Source organism: Chenopodium album, chromosome 12 (assembly GCF_948465745.1).
Source record: "Chenopodium album chromosome 12, dcCheAlbu1.1, whole genome shotgun sequence".
Lineage (NCBI taxonomy): Eukaryota > Viridiplantae > Streptophyta > Magnoliopsida > Caryophyllales > Amaranthaceae > Chenopodium > Chenopodium album.
This window is the reverse complement of record NC_137845.1, coordinates 55,587,157-55,605,261: the sequence shown is the minus strand read 5'-3', so window position 1 is coordinate 55,605,261 and position 18,105 is coordinate 55,587,157. Positions and strand designations below refer to the sequence as shown.

At 35.4% G+C, this 18,105-nt stretch overlaps 2 protein-coding genes across 4 annotated transcripts; both read right to left on the bottom strand.

Annotated features, from left to right (window-relative positions):
- Positions 1-952: 952 nt before the first annotated feature.
- On the bottom strand, positions 953-9,591 carry LOC145570673 (uncharacterized). The gene is made up of 10 exons (XM_081629820.1): positions 9,191-9,591; positions 7,628-7,697; positions 7,482-7,537; positions 5,189-5,314; positions 3,966-4,105; positions 3,512-3,584; positions 3,358-3,432; positions 2,999-3,062; positions 2,437-2,606; positions 953-1,719 (listed from the first exon to the last, which is right to left on the bottom strand). The coding sequence occupies exons 1-10, from the start codon at positions 9,236-9,238 to the stop codon at positions 1,279-1,281; spliced, it is 1,263 nt and encodes a 420-aa protein (XP_081485946.1). The 5' UTR covers positions 9,239-9,591; the 3' UTR covers positions 953-1,278.
- Positions 9,592-13,578, bottom strand: LOC145570672 (uncharacterized). 3 transcript variants are annotated; one of them, XM_081629819.1, is made up of 5 exons: positions 13,408-13,577; positions 12,242-12,445; positions 11,674-11,841; positions 10,259-10,987; positions 9,926-10,149 (listed from the first exon to the last, which is right to left on the bottom strand). In XM_081629819.1, the coding sequence occupies exons 2-5, from the start codon at positions 12,443-12,445 to the stop codon at positions 10,069-10,071; spliced, it is 1,182 nt and encodes a 393-aa protein (XP_081485945.1). In that variant the 5' UTR covers positions 13,408-13,577; the 3' UTR covers positions 9,926-10,068. The 3 variants fall into 3 exon arrangements, with proteins under 3 accessions (XP_081485944.1, XP_081485943.1, XP_081485945.1); XM_081629818.1 differs by having other exon boundaries at positions 9,592-10,987; positions 12,242-12,425; positions 13,408-13,578; XM_081629817.1 differs by having other exon boundaries at positions 9,592-10,987.
- Positions 13,579-18,105: the final 4,527 nt, after the last annotated feature.

The window sequence follows — 18,105 nt, the reverse complement described above, 5'->3', positions numbered from 1 at the left end:
CCCAAAAGAGCACGGTGGCAACTTCTCTATTTGAATTCGAGTGATTCTAAATCCCTTAGCCAAGCATACTCACAATATGCTAAATGCAAATATTCAATATCTTGTGCCCCACATTCGTAGGCCTCGAGGGTCTCCCCCTCGACCAAACCCGGGCCTACAGTTTGACGACTCCGCTGGGACACGATTCCTAGGGTTTTCATTCCTACAGGATGAATGGATGAAACTTGAAACCGTCTCACAATATCATCATCATTATTGTGAACATGTGTGCTAGGCATGATGCATGAGCATGCGTTGCCCATGTGTGGGTATTCACACTAGGTCTTTAATACAATCTCATATGAAGAAATCGATATTAAGCCCTCTGGAAGAGGATTGGCAAGAACGATAGAGTATGTGTCTGTGTAGTAGCAGTCATCCCTTGATATAAATGGGTGCATGTAGATCCTAGCGCATGCAGTGATTGCGGCGGAAAGTTGAACTGCGGAGTTCTTAGGCTGAGCCCAATGAATGTTATCATCAGTCGTAACAGTATGATAGGATACCATGTATAGGTTTTCGATAATCGGATGAAAACCAATGAAGGAATCTTGTTTCATCAAAAAGTGATAGCGCTCGCTATCGCATAACTCCGTTTTAGTGCTATTTGGGTTGATACCAAATCTTCCATAGAGCGAATTCATAAGGATTTTATAAACAAATGACAAAGCTTCATTTCCATCTTTCTTTGCCTGTAATCGACTATCGAAGTGAGAATTCACATATTCTATGAAAGGGCTTTCCTTCTTCTCGAAGAGGTACCCCCACTGACTGGAATCACAGTGTAGCCTATATGTCTCTCTGGTAAAATGAAAGACAGATAGCTCCAGTTAAAGCAAACCCATTAAGCCAAACTCTATAGCTTACAAAGGATAGCTTACGGAGAGAATCCTAGGGGAAGGGGAAGAGATTTTAGGAAAGGGGACAAGGAGGGAGGGAAAAGGATCATATTAAAAAGCAAAGACGCGTCAATATGAGTTCAAAAATTCAAGAACCTTGTGCTTTTTAAAGCTTTTTTCTTAACTTTGAACTGCTTCAACAACATATGAAATATGAAATTCATTAAAAAAAAAAAAGTATCGATGATCAAATTTCAAGCTTTTAGGGCCTTTGGCACCTATAAATTAGATATCCTAAGATCATCCCAAAATTTGCTCCAAACAACCGTGTTTACATCAAAAAAAAAATATAGATATATATATGTAGGACACTCATCATAGTGTTATTTTGAAATTCAGCCTATCCATACACACACTGAGGACAAAGATATAAAATGCCAAAGAATCTCACCAGAAGTTTCTCAGCTTCCTCATGCTTGCCTTTCAGTCTTAGCTGCATAGCTTTAGCAGCGAGTTGATTAGCACTCAGAGGTTGCTTCTCCTCATCTGATCTCTTTATTACTGAGTCAGAATCTGCCTCTCGAATATTATCAGATTTTGAGGTCGAGGCATCCTGAGTCTTACCTTCAGAATTTTTGTGCTGGTTCATGAATTCACTCATAAAATTTCCATAATCAGAAAAGCTATTTAGGCTAGAAAGTGCATTTGAGACCACGACAGCATCCTCACTTCTCATTTTTTGACCTTTTCTTCTACCCCAGGATAATGAATCATGATTTTTAGGTGCTTTCATTTCAGGACGGTGGATAGACATGTTCCTCATATTTCCAGGTCCAATATCCTGTAAAACAAAAATTGGATGTTAAGTTATGTGAATTTTCAAATATGGGACAACTTTATTAAACTAGACACAACTTTTATCAAGTCCGAAGCCCAGAATGCCCAAGGTACATCTATTACATAATGACTAGGACCAGAAGAGTTGTTCGTCTCATTATAACCGTATAAATTATTGACAAGTCAAGACGGTATTACAATCCAACAGTGACATGATAGATTATGTCACTAGTAATACTTCCTCTATTATAAATACTTGCAACGGTTTAACTTCTGAGCATAACAATGCACTTCTTCAATCAATATCTCTAATTATGCAATTGAAAATAAAAATTAAATTTGATAATTTGAAAAAAAAAATTGAGACTAGTCCAGTAACATTTTTTATATTCTCATTTCCCTTTTTATTAGTTGTTTCACTTTGACTGGGGTACATTTGCTAACGTAGAACTTTGACCACTAATATCTTTAATGATTTTTTAATAATTATAAAAAAATAATATTAGAAAATGTGGTTCAACTATTAAATAACGGAGGGAGTATATATAAAGTAGTACAAAAAATTGGGTCATAGTATATGAATTGTGCCACCAACATAAGCAAGACCAATTTGAAGTGAACTGACAGCAACAAACACAGTACAGTGGTATGACTAACAAAATATATAAAGAAACTCGTAAGGCAATTGAGTTAGTCAGTGACGTGTAAATTAACAACTCACCTTTTCAGTACCCCTTTTACTTTCATTGTTTGAGCCTGATTTAGCTTCCCCACCTGCTTCCATCCTTCGAGAATTTATAGCATGCAAATGAGCATGAGGAGCAGCAGCACACTGTGAGATGCCACAAACACTGCAAGATGACCAAGAGATCCCCACCTTTCTTGAACAACCTGAAAAGTAGTTGAAAAGTGACTACATTTTTTTTTTTTCTTTTTCTACCACTTACTGGCAAAAAAAAACTACATTTCACTTCCCGCTTCTTTTTCTCATCCCCCGTTTTGCTTTCACTGTACCGTTACAAGCATGACCCACTTTCCTTCACCAAAGTTCATTTTAATTTCACAATTGCCATCCTATACATTTCTAAACCCATAGTAACTATGCGCCAATAGTTATCCATGCAAGATAGCATGAAAAGTCTAAAATAGGATCGTATCTCCTGCAGTCCCAAGTTCAAACACCTCCATTTTCTTTCCATATCGATTGCGTCTACTCATCAAGTATCCATCTAGGTAATCATCAATCGATACCCATTTAACTGATTCCTCCGAGTTTGCCATACCTAGCAGTTGCGGCCCAAACTTGAACAGTGTGAAGAATGCCGCAGACCAGTCATTAAGAACAGTCTACAAATTACAAATCAATACAAAGAAATTCAGATTTTCTTATCAAAAATGTCCAAAGCAAGCAGTCAGACCAGAGAAAACATGACAGAAAACCAAGTACTAGAAGTGACCAGAGGGCTGGTTCATGGTGGATCAGCCCAGGCTCACACAGGTCAGTCCACCGAGTGAGGTAGGTCAAGGAATAAAATCCGAGCCCACCAATGCGGTAAACTGGACCAAACTAGTCCACACAACTGGTTCGTCCCTGACCACTGGCTATGATATAAATAAAAAACTAATGTTGAGCTCACAATACCTTAGAAGCGGTTATATTTGTTGGATTAAACATTCTGAAGCAGTCTTTTGCTGGAGCTGACTCATCTCCATATATCTGCAAAGTTGTAGGGAGATTGTAAAACTTCAGCATGAAGCAACTACAAATAAATACGTAAAGCAAGCATCTCACAGACCTCAAAAGTGAAAGCCATGGGAACTTTTGCAACATCGTATATATAGTCTGTTGCAGTGCCATGTGCAAGATACCTAGAAAAAAACAGATGATAAGCTCCAAGACATTAATGCCCATTCAGAACAAATGAACAAACTGCAAATTCTTCTCTCTTTTTGTCTTGAATGCTATGAAATATAATCCATCTAGACCTATGAACAAAAATTTCTAACTCCTATTTAATTCTCCTCTCCTTCCTCATTTTTGGGAGAAGCTATGAAATAAAGTTATTATCTTAAGGCTTAATGAATAAAAGGCCTACAGACATATGTGCTTCCACATATTTGACAGAAATTAAGTGTATCTGAATTCAGTGGATAGAATCAATGTGCATTAAAAGAAATTAAAGTGACCTCTACAAAAGCTATAGATAAATATCAGTACAATTAATCTTAGCTTTGGAAAAATAAACTAACCCAACAGAGCCTCCCCCCGAACCAGTCATGCAATGACCTTGGAAGTGCCGATAATTCAAATCATTAACCATTGCTTTCATTTTAACTGAAGAAGATCCATCTGGGGTAGTATTTCTGTGATCATATGGCATGAATAAAGCCTGATAAACACAAAATATTGGTTAGGAAAACTGAGGCAGACATAAATAAATAATAGCTACTAACAACAATCATATGTAAACAAGATTCTTAAAAATCAGATGATAGTTAAAAATGTAAATTATTGTCTTTCACATGTTTTGCAACATTTTACAAAACCACATATTGTGTGATTCTGTCAGTCTGTAGTTGTTTCTTTAAAATAGTACTCTATTATAGTAATGGAGATGAAATTGTCACAGGCACTTGATAATTAAGGTTCCAACTTGCAATTAGAATAAACCATTCCGATGTCAACCATATATGGCTTGTTCTACCCTTAAAGGCTGATTAAGAACTACTAGATGCAAATACACCAAAACAAGAATATTTTGTTCCATTCAAGCTTGTCAACTGCATTAGAATTCACTCGTTTCTCAAATCAGTATTTTAAACACCTTAATTACATATAGGCAAAGCCATTTGGAGAACCTAAAGTAAGAAGCATAATACAATATGGTCAATCAAAATCTAAGAAGCATAATACAATATGGTCAATCAAAATCAAAGTGCTCACAATACTTGTCCCTCAAACCTCATGTAGTAGCCCCTCCCATGGCCAACAGAATTTATCATCCCATAAGGGGGGATGACAGGGGCATGAAGATTACTCCTAATTTCTATAATCTTTTTACCTGACGCAACAGAACAGTCTTCTAAAATCATCATATTCTATACCTTAACGGCTCAACCTAGAAATGTAAACAGAGCACCATCTCCTACTCAAACACAAACCTGCTGTACTTAGAATGAGTATGTACAGCTAGTTTTTAAGACGTAAACTGCCACACCTACACACTATTCTCAATGGAGGGACCAGAATTTTACGAAAAGTAGCCAGCCAATAAGCTGACTGCTAACACATTGAATACAAGCAATTACACACTGAAATTCTAAGCGGTAAAATTGATATAGGGGAAAAAGCCCACTAGCTTTCCAGTTGTCCTTGACCCTTACAGGAATTCATCAGTAAATGTTTGTATTTACTTAATTTACAGAGTATATTAAGAACCAAACACATCAAACATATATAAATATTTCATTACCTGCATTCCAGAATGCACATTAACCCATAGATGTGGCTCAAAAGACAAAACAAGTTTCCGCATAATTTGGCTCTCAGGCTCGCTAAAAGGAGCACTTCCAGGATTTTCTTCATAAGGATCATAATCCTATCATATAAAACCAATAACACAAGGTAAACTAGTTAAAGAAAACTCAAGTGGTCAAGTGATACAGAGGTAGTTTAACTACATAGATAAACAAAGATCTAAATAAAGAGCATTCAATAATTGTCTTCAAATAGATATGGCAACAGTTCAATCATACCCCCATTTCATGTACATTGGAGCGAGAGATTTACATGCAGTAGATGCCCGGATATTTTCCACAAATACATAAACCTTACTCAGACGCTCAGTCGTGGTTCACGCTGTTTTCTACTGACGCAACAATAATATTTTCCAACCTAAACCTCTCAGGATTTAAAAAGGTTAAAGTCAATCTTCACCTCGGCACCTCACCCTCTAAGAAGAGCAACTCATCTACCCTAACTGATGGGTGCTCTGACATCTCATAACCTTCAATTAAGGTATTAAATTTCAGCCGCATTGCTGCATTAAAGGACTTTTAGCTTACCGCAGCCACAATATTAGGCCACAACAGCCGCAAATCATCCACATTACCCGTGAAAAATGGTTCTGTGAACATTACAGCAGTCGCAACAGCATTCAAGATTTCAACCATAGGGTCAGATCACCACAGTTCAATCAATCATCCCATAATTGACATAGAATCGATTAAAATCTTTCTTTTTTCGAGGGCAGTAATTCCAAAAACAGCTCTTCCCTCATATTTAAGCACTGTCAGAATCGAGATCTAAAAATTTCTCACTGTGAGATGAAGTTTTGTCTGTGTGAATGCAAATAAGAAGTCTTTGGCTCTTTGTGAAAGAAAAGTGATGCATTCCTAAGGAGTAAGGACTCTAAGAATCTTCTTTTCTTAGATTTCGTAATTGTTTGTGTAACTTGTACATATGTAATTGTTGCTCTTCCTTTTATTACTTGATTCACTTATTTGTATTGTAGCAACTTATTGATTTAATATTAAGGTTAATTTATTATTTGACATTGAATCACATAATGCAAATAAATGATGGATAATTTGGCTATGACTTCCAACAAATCTAATATATATATATATATAAAGGGGAGTTTTTTTCCGAGTTTTTAGAGAGCCACGTAGGATATAATTTTCTTAGCAAGCCGTGTAGGATTATAAATTTAAGTTGTAGCCAATTAAATAAAAGATTATTAATTTCTTTTAGAATTAAATAATTCAAATGTCACGTAAGCAAAATTGGCGAATGAGATTTTTAAGTTTAAATTAATAAAATATAAAATATTATCTTATAATATTAGGAAATTTATCTAAATATATAACAAATTTTGGCACATATAAATACCAAAAAAAAATGTTTTAAAAAATTCAAACAAACCGTGCATCGCACGAGTTTCATCTAGTTAGATTTTAGTTTTGTGAGATTAAAATTGTAAATCACTATTATATCACTTGCTTTGATTGATTTCATTACGTGACAAAGGACCAGTGGAGACCATCTAAGTGTGTACCCTAAAAAGTTGTTTAACAAAAGTTGTAAGAGGACCCATGATTAAGATCAAACCCCTTGTGTCTTCCTATAGAGATAGTGTAAGTCATGTAAAAGTGGTTTATGAGTTTCTCCCAAACCCAATTGGCAACTCCAAAACTAGTTTTAAATCCAAAAGAGGATCCATCTCCTTCTATAATAAAACCCGATAAAATACAAGTTTATCAATATGATAAACAAAATTTGTTTATCAAATGGCAAAATTGTAAATAAATCAACAACTTTTTATTAAATATGGGTCCCACTGTTGTTGATATATTTACAAAAATGCCATGATGACCGGGCATTTATGTTGTTTTATTTACCATTTTGCCATTTGATAAACAAATTTTGTTTATCAAATTGATTAACTTGGACTTCCTCATAAAACCCCCAAGCCATAAAACACACGTTAGGCCCCGGTCTAGGGCATTCTGTGAAGGGGATGGGAGATTTTCCACCCCTTACAGTGTAAAAAAAAAAGCAAAAAAAAAAAAAAAAAAAAAAAAAAAAAGAGTTTACTTGGAAATGTTGAACTCTCCTCTCACATAAGACCTACTAACCTTCACCCAAATCTGTTACTTGGAAAGGCCACAAAAATCACATGGGCTAAATTAAATCTTGTTGCCCTTTTTAATTTCCTGAAAATTGACAAGGAATGACAATGATTCAGCACAAAGAGGGATACTAACCTTTTCTTTTTTGCCCCAATCTACACTCCAGTTGCGGTTGAGATCAACCCCTCTTCCTGTCACCCGAACAAGTTCAGCGTTAAGGGATACATCATAATAGTCATCAGATTTAAATTTCATATAAGATACACAAGCCATGTACATACCATTTCTCCTTTCACAAAGATCTCCTGCCTCCACACGTTTTCGGCCATTTAAATTTTCCATTGGCACAACCTAATGAATAAATGATTAAAGATATAAGAATTTTTAAAAACCTTCTCTACATGATGACATGAAAGCCAAAATTAAGCAAAAAGGAAATTAAATGAGTCGATTTATTTAATATTGACAACCACAATAATCTGGAAGTTTGCCTGCTTTATACAGAGTACATGAATTAGATTCAGGTCATCCCATTTGTAATAACAGCTTAAGCTCAACCACTGAGGTTAACTTGTTGGGTTTTCAAAGAATCTTTTCTTTGGAAAGAATAAGATTGCACAGTCGAAGTTTTTCAGGTTGAGAGCGAATTGAGCTTATGGTAGCAAACTAGGACACTAGGAGCCTTAACAGCTACAGCCATAGCATATTTCCAGCTCCAAATTAATGATCCTCGAATCTAAGTTCACTTTGTACAGTATCATAAGCTCATCTAAGCATCAATGTTAAACACTACAGAATAAACTTGACTTTAAATAGTGAGACACTCAGCCTACTCACATGAAACCACAAACTCATACCACAAACATATCAAGCACGAAAAATGATGTTTCTCCATATAGGAAGATACAAGGCCGATTGGCATTCTAGTTTGAAGACAAATCTGGAAAACACAGAAATGGCTAAAATAAGAGAATTATAAATTAAAAAGTCCAGTTGTTTAAGGTTTCATTAAAAATCTGACTTTTACAGCTTTGGTACAGAGAACTTTGAGGATATTTGACTATTAAGCTTAGGAAGAATCTACATATTAAATGCTATAAATTAGAGCTATATTAGTCCAGCTTGGATATTTAGTTGCTGCATCCATGTTAACATGACAAGAAGTAGTCAATCAATAACATGGCACATATCTATGCCCAACACTTAACTTTATAAATAGAAATGTGCCATGTTATTGATTGACTGCTTCTTGTCATGTTTTTAGTATGTGCCACGGTGAAGTATGGACCATAGAACGCCACAAGAGAGAGTGAGGGAAGAGAAGTGAGGCTTTGGAAAGTGCAATATAGCGATGTAGAGGTTCTTGTAAGTGGTAATTGATGCCTGTGTCTACAAGACTCCAAGGAAATAAATTGACACCAAATCATGTTACTTTCATGGGATTTGGGCCCTTATTTCCTAATCAAGTAGTGATTTTTTTATAATATTTATGTTTAAATCATATTTGGTAATAACTATTCAGCAGTTAACATGAGAGTCATCAATCACCACAGGCCCACAGCCCATGCATTCTAAAAATGTTAAGATTTGTCAATCTGGACACTCAGATATGTACTTGTATCCAGCATACATACAGCCATACATGAGTCTAAGTAACATATGTTAACAGAAATGCCAATGCATTGAAGCATAATTGACCTGGGGAGTTTACTCGTTTAGAAGCGAATTATTTCGAATATTTGAGTTGAGACAGTTGCTGAGAATCACCATTTCCTTCTCTACCATATTTAATACTCCTTAATATAAAATTACAGTAACTTGAAAGTTTGTAAGGAGAAAGATACCTTGATAATAAGCTTGTCAAGTGTGTTGTTCATGGACTTCAGGTCCATTTTGGGAAGAAACTCTTCCTCACTCAAAATAGATAGGATTCGCAAGGCAAGCTCAGATGTAATGAGCTACCTCCCATGCTGCCCAAAAGTCTGGAAGACAAGGAATCATCTGTCAAAAACAGCACCATCACCAATCTTAAATCATATGCATACTATACACCGATATCATTCGAATCGAATCTCCATTCCACAAACATTGAATTGTTGAGTACAAAGTGATCAGTAACAACAAATGGGGGAAGAGAAGTACAAATAACTTATATGATGATGTCAATCAAGTCTGCATCAAATTATACAACATTAGGTCCAAGTGACCTGAACAACAAATTGGGGGGGGGGGGGGGGGGGGGGGGGGGGGGTGGGGGGAACAGGAATAAAATTAACTTAAACAACGTCAATTATTGAGTCTCCATTCCCACATGTATCCATCAAACTACACAACACTTGCACTTCATTTCTTTACGGTGATTGCCGTTCCCACAACTAGAGATTCTTCAGTGATAGCAAGCTGTTTACGTGGAGATGTGGAAGGTCAAAATGTCTTTGCCAATTAATTGGAGATGACCAAATACTCCCCGTCTTCCAATTGTAACAAACCAACGCTACGTTCACGTCATGCCTGGACGTCACGTTGCCAAATAACCAAAACTCTCCAGTTTTCAAACTAAAAAGAAGAGGTATAGCGCCTCCAAACCTTAAAGGATGGAAATGTCTATCAAGCGCCGAATACATACCAGCTGCATCGAAATTTATACATCTACCCCAAGGACCAGTTTTCGGTTCTATCATTTCCCAGACTTTCCAACACTTAGTAGGGGATTGCTTACGTATTATACCCGCACCGGTGTCCATCGGTATACAGGAAGTATGAACTGATATACACTTAGTATCACTTGCATGATCTTCTGGCCCTGCAAATTGATACATGGTTTCAGCATCTATATCCAAGGCGAAACCAAGATAGTGATATCTATTAAACCAACAGATATACCCTCCTGCAATAGAAAACGAATTACTCACTAGTGTCTGCTTTGCCTCATCACTCATAGTAATGCCTTGACAGTCAATGGCCCTCCAAGTTTCATCAACACCTATTGTCCATACCATAACCTTAACTTCAAATCTGGCAAAATAATAACCTACTTCCACAGGTTCAGGATGTGGTGGACGTTCATATTTGGAGACGAAACAAGCATATAAGACTTTGTATTGACCAGAAGAAGGCGCAAATGCTAGAACAGCAGAAGGTTTATGATGAACAAGTACCCTTGGCAGGGTGAGGGACAGGGGAGGGAGACTGATGTTGGCTTTAGTTACGAGATTCACTACAAACAATTCTTTTGGAATGATGGCATTTTGAAGCAAGAGTAGACCGTTACAAGAACCCAAAATTGTGGCTTCAAATGGAAGCTTAAGTATACTGATAGCACGATCATATGGGTGAACATAAAAGGCCCGCTTTAGCTTAGCATCATGCAGGCTGTCGTCTTGAATAAGGAAACCAGTAGTAGCAGGAGATGACAAGGACTGAAGAAGGTGCGCTCTAATAAAGAGCGGGTTAGTGATTATAGCATTCCACTCCTTGCAAACGAACCTCACAATCTCCTGAAGAACTGAAGCAGGAAGAAGTAATAATATGTGATACATAATTTCGCTGGGAATAGGCGAATTAAATGCTGAATACTTGTCTACTGTCCTCGGCCTCTTGCTGCAAGCAGCAAGTGTTCGATTTTTTCCTGCTCCTGAAGCCTGAAAATTTTGACACTATTACAATCCAACAGTGACATGATATATAATGTCACTAGTAATACTTCCTCTATTATAAAATAGAGGTAACTGTTTAACTTATGAGCATAACAATGCACTTCTTCAATCAACAATTCTAATTTTACAATTGAAAAAAAAAAAAAAAAAAAAAAATTGATAATTTGAAAAAAAACAAAGAAAAAAAAAACATTGTAATTAATTCAGTAACATTTTTTATATTCTAATTTCCCTTTTTATTAGTTGTTTCACTTTGACTGGGATACATTTGCCAATGTAGAACTTTGACCACTATTATCTTTAAATATTTTTTAATAATTATAAAAACAATTAATGTTAGAAAATATACATTAAGACAAATTCATTAACATATTACACAATAAAAATTGTTTTATAAGTTAATAGAAAAATATGATCAAAGTACATGCAAAGTGTACAAAGTCAAAGTGGTTCAACTATTAAATAATGAAGGGAGTATATATAAAGTAGTACATAAAGATGGGTCATAGTATATGAATTGTGCCACCAACTTAAGCAAGACCAATTTGAAGTGAACTGACAGCATCAAACATAGTGCAGTGGTATGACTAACAGAATATATAAAGAAACTCGTAATCAACATTAGACTAGGCAATGAGTTAGTCAGTGACATGTGTAAATTAACAACTCGCCTTTTCAGTAACCCTTCTACTTTCATTGTTTGAGCCTGATTTAGCTTCCCCACATGCTCCCATCCTTCGAGAATTTATAGCATGCAAATGAGCACGAGGAGCAGCAGCACTGTGAGATGCCACAGACGCTGCAAGATGACCAAGAGATCCCCGCCTTTCTTGAACAACCTGAAAAGTAGTTGACAAACTTAGGGAGTAGAAAGTTGTCAAAGTAACGGTTGATAGTATGAGTGTTTGGAAAAAGTGGCGGTTGCAATGCTAAAATATATTAAAATTCATACATATATTGTTTAAAAAGTAACCAAAATTTAACAAACGCTCCCCGCTACTTTTAAACGCTACTATTTTTAACGTTTGAGAAAAGCTACCTAAACGCTACCTCCACCGCTAACCGCTACTCGAACCGCCACCTTGCCAAACACTCTCACTTTTTTTTCTAGTAGTGTTTTAACTAGTCAAAACGCTAAACGCTACCTCCAACGCTACCGCCAAACAGGGCCTTAATATAAGAGAAAATTTTGGCTAACAATTAACATGACCCTCAAAGTTTAAGGAGGTGCAAACATACCTCTTTAACATTTCGCCCTTCACATGTTGCTTGCTCCTGCGCACGCTTCAAAGCCTTCATTCTCCAGCTTGCTCCACCATCCCCCACTACAGAAGATGACAAAAGTTGGTCCTTGCTGGACTTGATTTGGTCTTCATCTTCAGGATAGCCACTTCCATTGTTCCTCAGGTAAGGATTCAGTTTTCTGGGATTTTGTTTTGGCATCTGATGAGAAAGCAGTAAAGTAAATTCTCCAATGATATGCTTGACTAAATGAGTTCTCCAAAAATAAGCCCCATTAATTGAGTTCTCCAAAAATAAACTTTAATAATCAAGTTCTCTAAAATATGCATTATAACACATTCAAAGGTAAAGTTAAGGTAACATGCAGCTAAGAAGTAAACTCTAAAATTATATGCCACAATTATGTCATGTCCACTCAAACAGCTGGAACTCCCTTGCCTAAAAACATTGAATCTTTATAATCTTAAGCCATTTGTCCATTTCCATTACACTCTTAAAGTCTTATTGAATATATAATGGGAAATTCCCTGTTTCTCCAAATTTTCTTTCTCACATGGAATTTTCGTAAATAAACCAACAACTTTTTCATTATTGTGGCTCCACAATTGAATAAAGTTGTTGGTTTATTTACAAAAATGCCATGTGAGAAACAAATTTTGTTTGTCACCATGAGAAACTAGGGCTTCCTCATATATAATGTATATGGGTTAGGTTCATAATTTAACTTGCACACTAGGTGTGTAGCTTGGTATGTACTATCCTGCTAATTTGGTAATCTACTCTGCAGCATTTTTGGTGCTTTCAAGCAACTAATCTTAAACATTGCGTGCAATTTACAATTCTAAACCAAACTAAGAAGATATTTGCAGGGCAGGAGGGGCGGCCGCCTTGGGCCCAGGGAGAAAGGGTCTAATGTCATAGTTCAATCCTAACATTACAGGGTTTTGCAGTACATTAGCAGCCAAATTTTATTCAATCATCAAATTTTAGGGATATTGGTAAAATAATCGCTGGTTATGACCTTTCACAATCTTAACATTTAGAAACAATAATTCAGATTTTTGAACCCTACACTTAATGCACTGACAACTAATTTAAATACGATCAAAGATAAACCCTAGATTGTGAAATTGATGTGATGATTACAAACAGAAACAACTTACCTCATAAGCTTCTTCAATGGGGGATACAAGTATTAGAAGGCGCCTCGATTGAACTGCGATTCAACAGAGAACGTGGACTGCGATTCAATGGAAAACGTTGAGTGCGCTTTAATGGAGAACATTGAGTGAGAGAGAGAGAGAGAGGGGTGAACAAGAGGAGGAGGTAGGGTTATGCTTAATGGGTTGAAGCCCTATTAAAAGCCCTGATCCGCCCGAGTAAGTCTCAGCCCTGCACGGTGCTGTGGATAGCACAGGGGCATTATAGGTATTTTACATAAAATACAGGGGCAACGCTGGAATTTCATGCCTTTATGAATCTTTTATCAAAGTATTGAAATACAATATACGTATACAGATACTCACATATAATAATTACTAAATTAAGTTGCTTATTAAAGAACTTTCAACGGCCAGTGATTTCAGGGGCTATTTTCAGTGTAATTTGTGATCTGGATGGAGATAGCCTGCAGTTATGGTCGACAGTGCTTGCAAGGAGCGAAGGGAAATTGGTTCTGCACTGTAATTTTCTCTATTTTTTGTTCTTTTCCTTATTCAATTAATTTACAAAATTTGTGATTCTATAATATAAAGGATAAAGATGATATATCATCATTATCATTATTAGTTATTGTTTAGAATATGTAAATCCCTTAATTTACTCCTTAATTTTGATAGTCTAAGTATATCCCTTATAATTAGCTAACGTACCTAGTCATATATTGTATGTAGTCATAATTTGGTATGTTCAATGTTCTAATCTCGTACTATATATACTCGTGTATATTCATCAATATAATTAAGTTTTCCAACATATTCTTTCTCATAACTCTATCATCCCTTTGTCGATGCCGACCAAAATCACACTTTTCGTTCAACTCTTTTGGCACCCCGTATTTCATATACCAAGAGATGCCATTTATAATTTTTATTTTTTTTTTCTCCAAACCCCTTACACGGAGAAACAATCTTTTTTGGTATCCCATAGTTTACCTACCATGTGTTACCATATATGAAATTCTCTCTCCAAAACCATTATGGAGAAACATAACATTCCGTTCTAAACCACCAGCACCACCATTATAATTTTTCTATCTCGCCTTCAATGGTGGTGAAGGAACCTCTATATTTTTTTTTAATTGCATTGTTCTAATTATTGCTCTTTTTTTTTACTTTTTATTTGGGTGATTTTGTTCACAACTGCTTTTTATGAAATAGATTTTGTAAAATTCGATTAACTATGTTGAAATTCATGATACATTTGATATTTGTTGAGCTCTTGAGTATATGGGGCTTATAATGGGTATACTATGAATAAATGCACATAAATTCATTGTCTACCAAATTGAATGACAGGAAATTCTAATGTTGTTTATGTTCTATCAAAATTGGAGCTCGATACTGTGGTTTTGAGTAAGAAGGGTATGGGACAAAAGCTTTAATAAGCTTGGTATTTTGCTGAAATTGTACTTTGATGTAATATCTCATTTAATTTTTTTTTGGAAATTTTGTCAAAAACCACCTGTCAAAATCTTGTTTTTGTCAAAAACCACCCGAAAAAAAAAATGTTGCCTAAGGCCACCCAAAATCAAATTTTTGTTGTTGAAGACCACCTGGCTCAACTTTCCGGCCTTGACTTGAATATCCGGCGTTGACTCCGGGCACGTGACCAAACACGTGACTTATAATGAGACCCCCCCTCCCCTTTTCTCTCCTCTCTTTATTCTCTCTCCTCTCGTTCCTCTCTGTTATCATCAAACACCATTGTTGCTCCACCTCTTTATTCTCTCTCCTCTTTGTCCCTCCTCTTCTCTCTTGTTCCGCCACCAACATCAACGATCATCAACAACAATAACGTTGCAGCAACACCTCCACCAACGTCAACTTACCACCACCAACATCAACCGCAACAACACCTCCACCAACGTCAACCAATCACCATCAACATCAACCGCAACAACAACAGCGCAACTCCAACAACAACAAAGGCAACAACCACCGTCGCAATTAAATTTGTAAATCTAATGGTAGTTTTGATTTTTTTTTAGTGTGTGGTATTTTCGATTCTTGGGTTAATTTTCGTTTTTGGGATTGATTTTTGGTTTTTTTGGGGTTAATTTTCAGTTTTTAGTCTAATCTTCGTTGTAATAGGTTAATTTCTGAAATGGTGGTGTTGTGTGGTGGTGTCGCTGTGTTGGTGGTGGTGTGTGGCTGTGTGACGGTGGGGAAGGGCTGGTGGGAGTGGTGGTAGGAAGGTTAGTGGTTGGGGTCGTGTTGGTGTGGGGTTGTGTGTGACGGTGGGGAAAGGGCTGGTGGGAGTGGCGCGGTTGGGGTCGTTGTGTTGGTTGGGTGAGCTGGTGGTTATGAGGTGGGGCTGGTAGTGTGGGGTGGGGGCTGGTGGTGTGGGCGGTGGTGTTCTTAATAGCCGAAAAATTTGAGAAGAAAATAAAAGAAAGGGGGAGGGGGTGGTCACGTGCTTATCACGTGCCCGGAGTCAACGCCGGATATTTAAGTCAAGGCCGGAAAGTTGAGCCAGGTGGTCTTCAACAACAAAAATTTGATTTTGGGTGGTCTTAGGCAACATTTTTTTTTTCGGGTGGTTTTTGACAAAATTTCCTTTTTTTTTAAATCCTCAAAGAAGGTGAAAGAGTTGGAGTTGGAGTTGAAGCTGGAAGAAGTGACAACAAAGTTAGCTGCAGAGAAAGTGAAGGTCCCTTATTCTTAAAATTTTTGTTGTTTTTTAAGGTCCCTTGTTCTCAAAAGGAATTGTAAGATATTTTTTTGCTCATGGTGATAGTTTTATGTAGGTTGCTAAGCTCACTATTGAGAATGATAAGGAATACCGCCTGATCCACCTTATTCGATCACTAAAAGAGACTCATCAGTTGGAGCTGTTGATTACCAAATAGGTGGGCTACTGGGCTGTATTGATTTACAAGTTTATTAGATCATACTATTAGTATGAATCTAAAAGGCATCTATCAAGCCGTATAGAAATTATCAGAGTTCACATGATATGTTTTGTCTGTTGTTATTTGAAAGTATATCAATAATTGTGCTTCGGTTTCCATGAGATATAGTTTCCAAGAAACTGCTTGATATTATTTCTAAAAAACCATATTAAATCTCCTAGTAAGTCTTTTCCCAAATTGAATTTTTCATATGATATTGATGTGGCAAGATATCCTTTTTGACGGATTTTCCATGGTTCCAGTTTAAACAATTGACAATCTTTATTGTAGAAATCATGCATTGAAGACGGAGATATCTACAGGTTGAAGATTACCCTGATGGGTATACCATTTTTGCAATTTAGAAGGGACAAATGATTGTTGTAACTTTTGTATATACTCTGTAGACCATATAACTTACACGTTTGACAATATAACTTATTATAAATGACAATATAGCTTGTGCCAAAGGACATTATAGATTATCTAATAGGTAATGTATTTTTGCAATTTAAAAGCAAATGACAATATATTTTATCTAAAATGACAATATAAGACATACAAATGCCATTATACCTCTACACATTCAGGTTTTATTTTGGAAAACCGGTTATAGAGGCAAAGGAGGGAAATTTGATTTTAATTTCTCTTCTCTTTAAAATTGCCAAGTTTGCAATTTGTGTATTGTAATGTTATTAGATGTTGTAAAGAATACTCAAATTTTATTGGTTATAAAACTTCACATGGATTGGTCTTCAATATTATGCCTTATTTTAATTCACATGGATTGGTCCCTTAATAACTAATTAAAAGTAAAATGACAATATAAATAATACAATGACATTATAATTTATAAATATGACAAAATATATATATTATAAAAACTTATAACATTCATAATATAACCCAAATGACAATATAATTTACAATAGTTGACAGTATAATTTTAATACTTTACTTTATAAATGTAACTATTGACAATATAATTTATAGAAATATAGTTATAATTTCAACGAATGGAGTACATTTTAATTTCAACGAATGGATTAAAGTTATAGTTATAATTTAAATGACCACTTAGTTTGCTTTAAATGACAATATATATGTGTTATATAGTGACAATGGAATAAAAATTGACAATATTATTGTAATCCCCGTATTTTTAAATATTTTATAAATGAAATTTTATTTTATTTATAATATTTATTTGTATTTTTCCGTAATTTAATTTTAAAAGTTTCAAATTATTAATTTGGGTCAAAAAAATTATTTTAGCACAAATTATTTTATGAACCTATATCCTACCATCCATGATCATAAAAACAAAGCTTAACCCATTTGTTTATTTAATTGGCCCATTATTTTCATGAGGCCTAATTCTACCCTACAATTCTCTCCTATAAATACCCCATGAATCCCCAAAAATTTCCCACACAAAAAGGTTAGTTTTATTTTCTTTCTCATTTGTTTTATTAATTTGTGTAATTATAATTATTGATTTATGGGTTTTGATTTTATTGTTTGAAATTAATTTAATTAGTATCAAATTGTATTTTGATGATTAAACTTTATAATTTCAGATTTTATAAATGTCATAATTTTCAGATTTTGTAAATTTTATAACCTAGGGTTTTTAATTATTGAAAATCATGATTTTAGGGTTTTTATGAACAATTGATTTAGGGCTTTTATAGTAATGATGTTTTGAAATTTTGGTGATTATAACTAATGATAAGTTTAACTTAATTCC